General features: G+C 44.0%; 1 protein-coding gene across 3 annotated transcripts in view; it reads right to left on the bottom strand.

The window, feature by feature from the left end:
• SHISA6 (shisa family member 6) overlaps window positions 1-14,139 on the bottom strand; it is a 256,659-nt gene that overhangs the window by 133,609 nt on the left and 108,911 nt on the right. For 2 of the 3 annotated variants that reach the window (XM_068531004.1, XM_068531005.1), the window contains exon 3: window positions 1,262-1,357. The exons of the other annotated variant lie outside the window; for it this stretch is intronic. In XM_068531004.1, coding sequence (XP_068387105.1) covers window positions 1,262-1,357 — 96 coding nt within the window. The remainder of the gene's footprint in view (window positions 1-1,261; window positions 1,358-14,139) is intronic. 3 annotated transcript variants of the gene reach the window in all.

Below are 14,139 nucleotides of genomic sequence, written 5' to 3'. Positions count from 1 at the left end.
CCCAAGCCAGAAGCACCCAACTCAGCTGCTCCCAAATTCCTGACCCACACAAACTATGTGAGATAAGAAATGTTTATTACTGGTTGAAAATGCTACATTTTAGAGTAACTGGTTTCACAGTGATAGATAATTATCACAAAGCAGATGACATGGGGGTCACATATCCCAGGCTTGAGTTGATATGAGTACGTCAAGGATTGTGTCTTTTACCAGTTAACTGTGAGGCCCATTTCCCCTTCCCGAGCCATCTGGTCCCAATTTGATTCTGCAACTCTTAGTAGCCACAAATGCCACCTGTATCCTCAATAAACTTTATTTAGACACAAAGAGACACAACAGAAAATACATACACAGATACAGATTTTTTTTTCTCTATAGGATGAACAAACATCACATAGGGAATTTAAAAATTGGGTGCATGGAATGTAAGAAAAAATTGCAAAGTTCCTTGTTCACTCACACTTAAAACAAACACACATTTCAGGGGAAGACAGGGATATACCATCCCTACAACAGAATTCACAGTTGTCTATAACAGTACACAGGTGTTAGGAAGGTAATCAAAGGAGTTAGGGATCCAGTTACTCTTGATATGACAGAATGCTCACAACACTAGTAGAACTCTGTTTAAACAAGACAGAATCGAAGATGCCACACCCCCTGCACAGATGCTCTGCAAGCTGTCGGCTAGGTCATAAAGCAGCTCAGCAGAGATGCCACGTTAACTTTCAGCTTGTGGCTTGAAGGTCTGTGTAACCTCTACCTTTGTGTGCCCATCACGGAGCATTTACATAGACACACTTAGGACGCCACAACTCTTGACATGCCCGCTGGCTTTGAGACCCACAGTACAGAACATTGACATCAGTTTATAAAATGTGGCTTTCAAATGGAAAGGAATAATAGCCAAGAGGAGAACAAACACTTTGCAGATGCTGCCACGTCCGTCGGCAGTGTTTCCCACCATGCCACCTGTGGTCCCCTCCCACGGGGAGCCACGGGCATCTGTGTCCTGCTCCACGCCGTGGGTGGGGCAGGACGCATACCTCTTGGAAGTCTATTATTGCCTTCTAAAGTCACACCTGTGACCTCCTGGTCACTCCTCTCAGAAGCCACACATGTCACCAGGATAAGTAGCCATGGAAACCACCCAACTTATCCTGTCCCGGACCAGCCTCTGGCCTCCACACCATCTTCACATTTCAGATCGGGGTTCCCTAGGCAACCTCTGTATTTTAGTAAAAAATGGTTTCCACTGTACCCTTCGTGTGTCCTCTTCCTAACGTGACAAATCCAGATGAGATGAAGTTATGGAGATCAGGTCCTCCACTTCGGTAAGCATCCTTCCCATAATGTCCTGCAAGAAGACGGGGCAGAATTACCTGGCACATCCATGACACCAACAAGAAGACAAACGTTGCTGCTCCAGTTCACCCAACAATGATGGTGAACTTAATTTCAAAACAGCAGCTGAGTCAGAAGGTAGAAGCAATCAAGGAAAAAAAAAAAAAAATATATATATATATATATATAATTTTATAAATTATATATAATATATATTATAAACATATAAAGTACATATATGAAGTATGTAATATATAAGTATTACATACTTTATATATATTACCATTTTAAATACATACACATATATGTGTGTATATATATACACACACACGTACACGCACATATAGCTGTGCAACAAAGAAGAAAGTTCTGGGAAGCTGATGTTGAAAGGAGAGGTGGGAAAAAGGGCTTGACTTTGGCATTTCTGACTGAGCACATCAGAACTTCAGTCTGTTTGTCCTACCATCCTTTCCTTTGTTCCAGCTTCCTTCTTTCTTTTTCTTGTCTTATTCCTTTGGTTTCTTTCTTTACAAAGCGTAGAAGTGCGGGTCTGATCAGAATGCTCTACGTGTGTGTACGTTTATGAATCACACCTCATCCTATGAATTATAGCCTTGTGGCTTAGGAGAAATCCAATATCCGCTGAGGCTGAGAGGTAGGGTGGTGGCTCTAAAACACTGGGAAAATATTTATGTGGTTTCCTCTCTCGACTTTCTGTAGTAAGATTTTTATCCCTCATCAGCCTCATCTATCCATCTACCTGTGGGGTTGGGGTGAGGAAAAGTCCGAGGACAGATTAGGACCCTGGGAGAAGACATTCAAAGAGAAGAGAAAGAGTTAATATTCTGTTTCTGATATTCAAAGTAGGATTTCACAATACGCTTGAAATACAGGCATTATAAAGAAAAGAAGGCCTCTCTAAACACCATCTTGAACTATGCACATGTGAAAATGGAGAAAAGCCGTATTTTTGTCATGTTGCCACAAGAGCATATTAAAAACTGTACTTACAATTATAACAATGTGCAGACTACCTAAGATGTAATGTTAAGTAAAAAAGTGGAAGAAAATGCTATATTAAGTATGATCACAACACGGTAAAAAAATGCAAACCAGTGTATTAAACAAACAGATTGAAAGAAAACACACCTGATACTGACTACCACCTTTAGATAGTTGGAACATGAGTCTTATTGCTTCTCTCCTTTCAACTTTTCTGTATTTTCCAAGTTTTTTTTCTATAATGAGTATGTAATTTTTATAATATAAATAGGTAAAATACATTTCCAACAGAAAAATCTATGATAAATGTAAAGACAACCTAAATCACATTTTTTCTTAGCGAGGCACCCTCTGCATTAGATCTCAAAAATGGGCGCGTGTCAGAATCATCTGGAAGCTTTTAAAAATACAGATGTCCCGACACTACTCCAGGGATTCTGGTTCAGTTGGTCAGGGTATTTTTAACGAGGTCTCTAGGTGGTTCTAATGTGCCACAGGGAAGAACCATTGCCCTAGAGTAAATGGATAAACAACTGAATTTCAGTTTGTTCAGGTGGGTGCAATGGACATTTGCTGGGGTCCTCATGGGTGCCCAGCACCACCCACTATTTAGGTTCCGGACTCCAGCATCCTTCCCCTGAAGAGTGACGTCCGGCTGGCCCTGTTCCTTCCTTCTTCTCCCAGATCAAAGGTTCTCAACCCTGAGTGTGCATCAGAAAAACCAGAAGGGCAGGTTCACACCTGCTGGGCCCCGCCCCCAGAGTTTCTGAGCCAGTACATCTGGGATGGGGCTCCGGGTTGATTCTGACGCTGCCGAGTCTAGGGACCAAACACTGAGAACCGTGATCCTAGTGCATGAAGAATATAAGAGAATTTTGTCATTGTTTCCCTCATGCCCTCCACTCTGGAAATAAATACCTCCTTCCTCAGGGCACACAGCTTTCCACAAGGAACTCCCTTGCTTTAAAATAATGTAGTCACAACCCAGAATTTTATAGAAAAGAATTATTGGAGCTGAACTAAGAGGCTTCTGCCCAAATCCCAAGCCATGTCACAGCTCCAGAAATCCAACTCTAGTCCTGGAAAAATGCAACTTCATCAGGGGATGAAGGAGAGAGGGACAAGGGGCGTGTGGAGGGGTCATTCCCCACCACTGTCCCTCCCGACAACAAAAGAGTTAAGAAAAGGAAGTAACAATTCTGAACCCTCATAAATTTGGACCTCATTAATTCAGAACCTCTGCTACATCCTGCAGAGTTTGGGCTGGTTTATTTTTGTGCTCCTTATAAATAAAATTTTTGATAAACAAATCAATCCTGAGAAAGATGGCACGTAAGACGGTGCCTTTGCTACTTCAATTCATTCTTATCTGTCAGCTGGAACAAGGTCCCTCAGGGCTAAGCACTGCGCTACTGCTTTGGGGTTGTGCTTGACTGAAAGCCAACTAAATCACCCGATCACCTACTATGTGCCAGACAAAGGGACAGAGCCTCTGAAAACACGGTTTAATCTGACGTAGCAGCCGAACATTCTGTAGCATTATGCAGTTTACAAAGATCATTCATATATATTATTTCCTTAAAATTCTAATCACTACCAAGCGGTAAGTTGTCTATTATTATTCCCCCACTTTATTGATGGAAAAACTGAGGCCAGGGGTGTCAAGTCGGAAGATGACTGAACCATCACTAGCATCCTGGTCTTCTGACTGCAAACCCCATGTCAGTTCCGTGCTGTGCACCTGGCTTCGTTTACTCCTCACAAGAGCCCTGTGGAAAAAGGTCACTTTCCCAAGTTCATGGAGCTAGTCCGTGGTGGACCCTGGATCCCAACCAGGTCTACCCGCCTCTAAATCCACACTCTTTCTACAACCCTCTCCCTAGCCAGCTCACCCCTCAGTCTGAACAAGTGCAGTTGTGATTCTTCTCTGAGGCTTTAGCCAGGAACCCGGGGAAACGCTAAGCCAGGAGAAGCCCATGTGATGATTCCCAAGTTCACAGACGTTGGATCTCAGACGTGTGGAGTTTCACGTACTGAGGTTTTGAGGGGAATGAGGCAGGACCAGGAGCACATGACAGGAATAAGGAATTCTATGGTCAAACAGGTCTGGAAAATACTGAGTTCAAATGAAAAGTAAATACAAAAACCAAGTCTAGACACCTGTCACTGGGTACCCAAGTCTCCAGGGAGCCTTTATATTTTTCAACAGCACCTCTCGGGACAGCTGGAAAAGGCATGGTGGCAGTTTCAGCTTTTGTTCGAGCCGTGGTCCTCAAACTTGAGTTCATCAGACTCACCTGGACGGCACAGATTGCCCAGCCCCAGCCTCGGAATTCCTGATTCAGTGGATCGGAGGTGAGGCCTGATAATTTCTGTTTCTAACGAGTTCGCAGGTGATGCTGATGATGGTCACAAGTCCAGGGACCAGACTTTATGAACCACTGTGTTTCAGAGAACTATGGGCAGGTCAGTCTTCAGCCAGATCCGGGCCAATGCGAAGAGGTCAAGGTCTAGAATGAATTACGTTCTCTGTACCCTCCAAAGGACCAATCACTTCCTTCAAGAGCAGTGTGAAGAGAATGGTTGGTAAACTGAAGCCCTATGCAAGTGGACGGTCAGATGTGAGGAGAGGCAATGCCCCTTCTTTGCCTTGGGGATGTGCAGAGTTCAAGGGTCAATGATGTGAATGGTATGAATGGGTATCACAGAATTCTTTAGCCATAACACAGAGAGCCACCCCCTTCACTTTTCTGCAGTTATGACCCCAAGTCCATGCTCTCCTGCTGGCCATCGAGGCAGGAAGCTAAAGGAGTACAAATTTTGCCCAAATTGCAGTTCCAGAGAAATGGCCCTATATCCAGCAGAGCTCCAGGCAGAGGTAAGCGGGAGCTCTGTGAGCACACGTAAGTAGCAGGAATACACACCCACGTGGCAACATCACAAACACACAGCCCCCGATCAGGAACAAGGGTGGTCTCAAGGTTGTAGAGAGAGTGTGCCTGCCCCCACCTGCTGGACCAAACTTGCAAAACAGCATCTGGATGACGTGGCTCCCTCCAGATCTGCCCCTGCCCTCTCACCATCAGCATCCTTCAGAAGTCAGGAGTCACAGGAACAGCACTGAGGGACAATGGTCCCCAGGTGGGAGGCAGATGAAAGCTAAAGAGAGGTCTGGGGCTGGGTTGCTGGAGTTGTCTGATGCTGGTGGCTCTGATGAGAAAGCGACCTTGAGTAAATAGAAAGTTTCTCTATAAAAGAGATTTGCTGCAAGAAACAGGAGGGAAAAAATAAGGTAACATCTGAATGGTGACCTCAATAAGATTTAAGAGAATTTCGCATGGGTGAGATTCAATCAACAGCCATGGAGGGGGGTGGGGGAAGAAACTGATCAGGACAGTTTGCCTGAGTTGCAAAGATGGACGGCAGGGTGGATAGTGAAGAAGTTGGTGAAGACAATTCCAACGAGAGAGATGCACTGGGTACTCAGGAGGGAAGAATGAAGAGACGAGAAGGATGGGAGGAAGGAAGAGACAGAAAGGACAACTCCAGAAGTCACTATCTATTTCAAATAAGATGCCCAGGAGAGAGATAGAAGGGATAATTCAGAAACAATAATTAAAAGTTAATAGATTTTCTTTTGAGCAGGTGGAAGCCTTTATTTAGTCTTGAGTCAAATATCAGACTATATATTCGAAGGACAGATATCTAAATATATATATGCTGGTGAAATGCCATTTAGGAAAAAAAGGGGAAAACACAAGCCAACTTCATAAAACACTAACTCTACGGAAAGTGAAGCCATCTTTTAAAGAATTTTGAGGGCTTCCCTGGTGGCGCAGTGGTTGAGAATCTGCCTGCCAATGCAGGGGACATGGGTTCGAGCCCTGGTCTGGGAAGATCCCACATGCCGCGGAGCAACTAGGCCCGTGAGCCACAAATACTGAGCCTGCGCGTCTGGAGCCTTTGCTCCACAACAAGAGAGGCCGTGACAGCGAGAGGCCCGCGCACCGCGATGAAGAGTGGCCCCCACTCGCCGCAACTGGAGAAAGCCCATGCACAGAAACGAAGACCCAACACAGCCAAAAATAAAATAAATAAATAAATAAAGTGTAAAAAAAAAAAAAAAAAAAAAAAAGTTGTCCACCTTAACAGAATTAAGGGGGTGGGGGGGGGGGGATCACATGATCATCTCAATTGATGCAGAAATAGTATTTGACAAAATTTAGTACCCTTTCATGATAAAAACATTCAACAGCCTAGGAATAAAAGTAAACAGGTGAATGGTTAAACAAACTATAAAAAAAAAAAAAAAAAGAATTTTGAGACTTTTATTTCGGTAGGGGGGAGGGGATGGGGGAGAGACAAAATGGCTGAAGGGGATGGAGAAGTACAAACTTCGGTTATAAATAAGTCATGGGGGTGTAAAGTTCATCATGGGGAATATAGTCAATAATATTGTATCAAGTCTGCACGGTAACAGATGGTAACTAGGCTTACTATGATGATCATTTTGCAACGTATATAAATGTCAAATACTAATATAATATTGTATATCAATTATGCCTCAATAAAAAAAAGAATCCAAGAAGTGTTTTTTCTCGTTTTGCTGAGTTTGGTTTGTTTGTTTGTATCTGTTTCTGGTAAAAGCACCTTCTAAAAGCAAAAGTATACTTCTTTTTGTCGAACTTTAACAACTTGAGACTTCTATATCAACCAGTGATGTAAATAAAGTCCGTGCTCATTAATAAACCAGAAAAAAATTAAACTCTGATACATCAAAAAGCAATCATGAAACCGTAAGTCAACGGATAGAAACATACATTTATATTAATATCAAGAATACACAAATAACTTCAAATTAATAAGAAAGTAAAACAACCCAATAGAAAGAAGAGGCAAAAGAGATGAATAAGCAAGTCATAGAAGTGAAAACCGGAAGAGCCAATACACATAAAGTGGTGTTCTATCTCACAGGTAATCAGGGAAATTCAAATTAAAACCATAATGAGATATCATTTCACACCCAGTAGACTGGCAAAAATGAAAATGCCTGGGACTCTGGACACGGATAAGCAGAAACAAGAACTCTTGCACACTTCTGGTGGGAGTGCAAATTGGTACAACTGCTTTGGAAGGAACTTTGGTGACGGCTAATAAAGTTGACAACAGATGCACCACAGAACCGGCAATTTCACCTTCAGGTCTATGCCCGAGATAAATCCTCACGCGTGCGCATAGGGAGATACACACAAGCGTGTTCATGGACAACACTGTTTCTAAAAAAGACAAACTGGGAAAAAACCCTGTATTCCCTACCAGTAGAAAAGGGATAAATCGCGGTATATTCAGACAATGTAATCCTATACAATGCTGCAGATAAAATGAATCAGAGCTGTAAGTATCAAAATGGACGATTCTTAGTTATGTTGAGAACCACCCTGAACTAGCTGAAGGCAAACAGGATGACATCACAGAGGGTTTTAAAACATGCAACACACCACTATATTGTTTAAATATGTGCAAATGCAGTGCTATACAAGTACAAAGAAATTCATGGATGTGATAAATACTGACTTCAGGGAAACAGATACTTCTGGGGACATGTCTGACTCCTAAATACTTATTTTATTTTGTTTCTAAGATAGCTATAGATAGATTCATTGATAGATGGTGGATGAATACATAGATTAAATAGATGATCGATAGACACATAGATGGAAAGGTTACCCAAGTGTTTTACTCACTTCCAAATTATTCTCCAACAATAAAGGAAACAGAGAGTTTCCAGTTTTTAAGAACTCAGAGACTAAAATATCCTCAAGTCCTCATTGGGAGAAGAAAAAGCTGCCCAATGATGAAATCTGTCAAGCAAGGAGTAAAACTACAGAATTTCTAAAATCATGGATGTACTTATTTGTAATCTTTACAGTACACAGATCCAAAAATTCATTAAGAAAAGACTGGGGGCTTCCCTGGTGGCGCAGTGGTTAAGAATCCGCCTGCTAATGCAGGGGACACGGGTTCGAGCCCTGCTCTGGGAAGATCCCACATGCCGCGGAGCAACTAAGCCCGTGCGCCACAACTACTGAGCCTGCGCTGTGGAGCCCGTGAGCCACAACTACTGAGCCCACGTGCCACAACTACTGAAGCCCACGCGCCTAGAGCCCGTGCTCCACAACAAGAGAAGCCACCGCAACGAGAAGCCCGCGCAACACAACGAAGAGTAGCCCCCGCTCACCGCAACTAGAGAAAGCCAGCGCGCAGCAACAAAAGACCCAACTCAGCCAAAAATAAATAAATAAATAGATAAATAAATAACATTTAAAAAAAAAAAGAAAGAAAAAAGAAAAGATTGGTAAATTAGATTGTACATAACATTTAACAAATTCTCTTTACTGACCTAAATAAATTTGAGTGACACTGGAGCTGCCCTGGAAAATCTGGTATGCAAATAGGGCAATAAAAATATATTATTGTGATGAAATAAAACCAGAAGTAGCTTCCGCAATAGCAGGAACAGTGCTCCATCTTTAGAGCCTGCTTGCAATGCGTCGCATGCGCTCAGAACAGACAGGGAGCTGGTCTCTGGGAAGGTGGCAGGGAGCTCGATGGTGCTGGCCAGGGCCCTGCTCTGCAGCCACTTCACCGCTGACCTTCTTCACGGGAAAACAGGCCACAGACCAACATCAAAACACGTGTAAAACCCTAGGGTTTAACGTGTGAGAAAGGGGTTTCCCTTTGTTTACAAAAAGCTCCATCATATCAATAACAATAACCACCAACAACAATGATAATAGTAATATACTAGAAAAAAATGCACAAGGAATATGCATAGGGAATTGCCCTCCCCACCCCCCCAAAAAAAGAAAGAAAAAAATTTTTAAGTCAGTGGAGATACAAAAATGTGATTAACCTTAACTCATAATTAAGAAAATGCAAATCAAAACATGAGCTAGCTTTTTCAAAAGATGAATCGATTTGGCAAAACTGAAGCATTTGATGAGACCCAGTGCCAGGGGAATGGGCTTTCTCATTGCTGCTGGTGGGAGGATAAATTAGTGGTGCCTCTTTGAAAGACAGGCCATTGACTTAGTATCTCACCGCTAGCAATTTTCCCTGCATATATGCTCTCAAGTTTTTCCATAAGATATGAACCAGGCTAAACAGTGCAGCATTGATTGCAATACTTTCTGTCAGTGGGGGGGCTAAGTCAACTGGAATCTGTCCAAACAATGGAATACTACACAGCTGTTAAAAAGAATGAGGCAGGTCTGTGTGTGCCGATGTGGGAAGAGCTCTAAGGTATAGAAAGTGGAAAAAAAAGCAGAGTGTAGGGCAGTGTTTCAGTATTATGCCTTTCATGTAAAGTAAAAATGAAAATAATATACACAGAGAGACTATATAGAGACCTGTTGCAGGTAGACTGGTTTGTACAAAACTTTTTTTTTCTGCAAATAATCTTGCAAACGAAATACTAAAACTATCTTTCCTTTGGGGAGAGGGTCTGGAAGGAAGGGATGTGTTTACCTTTGAGTTTTATTACTTCCTGTACTGTTTGAATTTCCTAAACACATATATGTGTTATTTTTCTTTTTGTACTGTTGACAGAGTTTATTGGGGATTAAGGGAGTGGGATCATGGGCCATTCTTTGTTTTTCTCTTTGTACTTCCTAATATGAAAAAAAAAAACCCTCTAATAACAGTCATTTTATAAAAAGAAGTACAGGGGCCAGGAAGTGAGAGGAGACACTTCTCCTTGTGTAAATAACATGGCATTTATCTAACGCAGACCCTAATAACCACCTGGCGGGATGGTGGTAAGGATTAAATGAGATCCTGTGTATAAATCGTTTTGTCTAATACTCCGCACCGATAAGCCTCAATAAATGGGAGCTCCTATTCACATCGAGACCACGGTCTTTCCTCTTTCCCATGCAGGGAACTCCCTGGGGTCTTCTTATTCTGTGTGTGCCCTCAGCTGACCTCAGGCCAGAAAGATCAAGAGGAGGAGCTGCAGAGAGCTTGGGCTTTTGCTATTTGGCCTGAGAGCTCTTCCCCCAGGAAACCCTACCCTTCTAGTTCCCAAGAGCACACACATATGGCTCCACGAGGGATCTGGGGCTGGGAGCCAGGAGGCCTGCATTCCTCCCTGCAGTCATCTTTGGTTGAGTGAATAAAGTAGCTCTGAGCTAGCTCTACCAAGGTAAACTGGGGGCAGGCCAGGTCGAACTGCAGATTGCACTGACAACGACTAGTTTAAAAATCTCGAGAGAGCAGCTGCTGGGAATGCTTTCTGTGACAATTCTAGCGCTTGCTCACACAAGCACATGGGGACTGTTTCCTCCAGAGTCGATGCAGTCAGCAGAGCTGTTGGCAAGTACTCTGGGCAACCCCAAAGATCTCCCCTCTGGCGTCTTCCCTCTGCTGACTCCATAGCCAGGAGACCTGGGGATGGGGGCCAGGTGTGCAGCCCACCTGGTGAAGGCCAGGTGTCCACGGCTGTGAGGGCTCGGGTAAGCAATCCCAGATTGCCAGAACAGTATGGGAACCACCTTGCCCAATATTCTCATTTGACAAAGGAGGAAACGTCAACCCAGAGATGGGGAGGAGAGGCATTGTCAAGGTCACACTGGGAGACAGTTTTGGAAACTGGCCCACCTCGCCCCCGATCCTGACTTTCAATTTGGTGCTTTTCATCCTATTACCGTTGTGCCCTAGGAAAGTAGGGGAATCTCATCAGATACAGAAGAATGAGCATTTCGAGCAGGGTGGAGTAAGGGCAGAACCTAGAATACAGCTTGGTAACCACTGCACTAGGGGACAAATCCTCCAGAAAGTGTTTCATAAAAGAACCCCTTTCAATTCAAATTAATGTCCTCTGAATCATCAGTTTGGTTCATTTGGACTTAAGAAAACTGGTACTTTGTGCCTGAAACCAAACCAAACAAACAGACAAAACAAAAACAACAATATGTACTCTGTAGAGGTCTCCAGCTGTGGCCAAGGGCAAACTCTAGGTCAACTTCATCCACTGCAATAGGGGGCTCTGCTGTGGTCTCTTATATGTTACATATGCTTTGGGGTAAGATTTTTTTTAAAAGGAAGCATTACATGACTCAAAGATAAAAGTTTGAAAACCACATCTCTAGTGCATCCTAAATATTTACCAAGGGGATGAGGGAGAGCCTTATTGGTGATGGCATTAATCGTCAGGGATTTTAGAAGGACGAAGCCCTCCTCCTCCAGCCATTGGGATAGAATCAGAGAATGCTACAACTGAAGGAGCGTTCAAGGTCACCTTTTCTAGCCTCAAGACTTACAGATGAGGAAACTGGGGCTCGGAAGGGAGAACGAACAGTCCAAGATCACTGCTGGCTGTGACAAAAATCCGCATCTTCCCAGATCAGAGCTCTCCCCAGTGCCCACGCAGCCCACGGCCTCCTCTGTACTGGAGGAAAGAATGCAGAGGTTGATTTCTATTTCAGGGGACCCCGGTGTGCCATTTATTTTCTCTTTAGATGTGCTGGCTGTAATCCTCTTGGAAAGATGCCCAGCATCTAACCAAATTCCCATCTCTGCCTATGACACCGTTTCAGTTGTGTCTCATTGAGAGCAGGACCCTGGCCGAGAGGAGGCCTGAAGAAGGCCTGGGTAGAAGAGGCAAAGGATGCAGGGAGGGAAGAATCCTTCCTTACCCCAAACCTTTTAGGAGATTAGGGTAGACGCAGGGGTCAATCAGGAAATCTGTGAATTACTCAGACCCTCTCTTGTTATCGCAATGATTTATAGGGAGTGGCTTAGCCATGGGGTGACTGGGGCCTGCTTTCCCCTCTGACCCTTGACCTCTTCTCCTACTCTGCAAAAAACACTGAGCTTCCTCTGAGTGCGTCCAAATTAGTGGGGGGGGGGGGGTCGTCAATGGAATGGTGCTGAAAAACTCTACCATCTTATAGAGTTTTATCAGGTGCCCTTACATGGAGACATTGGCAACGAATGCCTGTTATTATCTAGAGGAAAATATTTGAAGACAATATTATCTCCATTTTGCAGATGAATAAACAGTCTCAGAGAGGTTCAGTAATGATACAAAGTCCCAGTATGACTAACCTGTGATTTAGGACAGAACCGAAATCCTATGTCACTACGTATTCTTGGGGTTCCATTCATTCCATCACGCTTCTGGGAAAGCCATGCCGCTAGCCACTGCTCAAGGGACCCCCTCTCTTCCAAAACACACAAGAGAGACCCTTCTGCCTGAGACAGAGCAGAAGAAGCAACTGGAGGGGGAGAATTTGGGGGGCTATAATTTTTTTCTATCTCCCAATGGGAAGACAATTTAATGTGTGGGCTATTACATATATCTGAGAAGTTATCCATGAGAGAAGATTTATGTTCAAATGACCCAGACATGTCTCAGTAATAGACAGGAGGTAAGAGCACAGGCTTCCAACAAATCAACTTGGCTCTGACACCAGCCATGTGGCTCTGGACAAACCGTTTACCCGTCCTTAGCCTCAGTTATTCTCATCCATAAAATGGGAATGCTGTCTCCCTCATGAGGATGTGATGAATATGAAATTAGATGCAAGAATGCATATAAAGCACAGAGCATTTTACACTTCTTCAATAAATTGTTACTATAACAATGATTATTACTATTGGGGCAAACCTCTTCTAGTATACTATTTCAAAATACTCCAGGGAGAAAGGAAAGGAAGAGTCTTAGGTTCACAATTATTCAAAGCTCCAGGGAGGCCTCTCTGCTACCCACTATCTTGGGGAGAATCTCAAGGCTCACGCTGGTAATATCATTATCCCTTGGTGGTTTAGGGTACTCTCTGCAGTTGTCACCGATGTGCTCTGGAAAAGACAGACTCACGAAGATCTGGCGAGAGGAAACCGTCTCACATCAAGAGAAAGCCACTCTGTCTCCCACTAGCCTGCACTGGTTTCTCTGTGATTCTTCTCTCCTTCCCTGGAATGTTTGCTCTTTCACTTTCCAATGTCTTTTCTGGTTTCTCCTGGCTCCTGGAACTTCCGACACCTCCTATTCTCCGTTGCCTTCAACTGATGACCTGGCCTCATACTCCACGAAGAAATTGGAGCAGTAGGAAAGGCACTCTCTCATTTATAGGAAATTGACATCCACCCTCTGTCTCTGTCTTCCCTGCTACCAAAGTGAGTGAAACACCCTTGTTAATATGCATCCCAGACTTCCCTGGTGGCGCAGTGGTTAATAATCTGCCTGCCAATGCAGGGGACACGGGTTCGAGCCCTGGTCCCACATGCCACGGAAGATCCCACATGCCGCAGAGCAACTAAGCCCGTGTGTCACAACTACTGAGCCCATGCTCTAGGTCCTGCAAGACACAACTGCTGAGCCCACAAGCCACAACTACTGAGCCTGTGTGCCACAACTACTGAAGCCTGTGCGCCTAGAGCCTGTGCTCCACAACAAGAGAAGCCACCGCAATGAGAAGCCCGCACACCACAATGAAGAGTAGCCCCCCCTAGCCGCAACTAGAGAAAGCCTGTGTGCAGCAACGAAGACCCAATGCAGCCAAAAATTAATTAATTAATTTTAAAAAATATCCATCCCCGCTCACCTTCTCAAGGACTTAGCTCCTAAAAGTACCCCTTCTTTCCTAATCATCCATCTCCCTTCCTCAACAGGCTCAGATACACATAAACTCCTCCAGACGCTCACCACTGTAAACACAGTGCTCTCCCTGGACCCCAGGCCTCCCAATCCAGTCGCCGCCCCATTTCTCTGCTGCCCCACAAAAGACAATT

This window comes from Eschrichtius robustus, chromosome 20 (genome assembly GCF_028021215.1).
Source record: "Eschrichtius robustus isolate mEscRob2 chromosome 20, mEscRob2.pri, whole genome shotgun sequence".
NCBI classification, from domain to species: Eukaryota; Metazoa; Chordata; class Mammalia; order Artiodactyla; family Eschrichtiidae; genus Eschrichtius; species Eschrichtius robustus.
The sequence above is the reverse complement of the archived record's forward strand: the minus strand, read 5'-3'. Positions and strand labels throughout refer to the sequence as shown.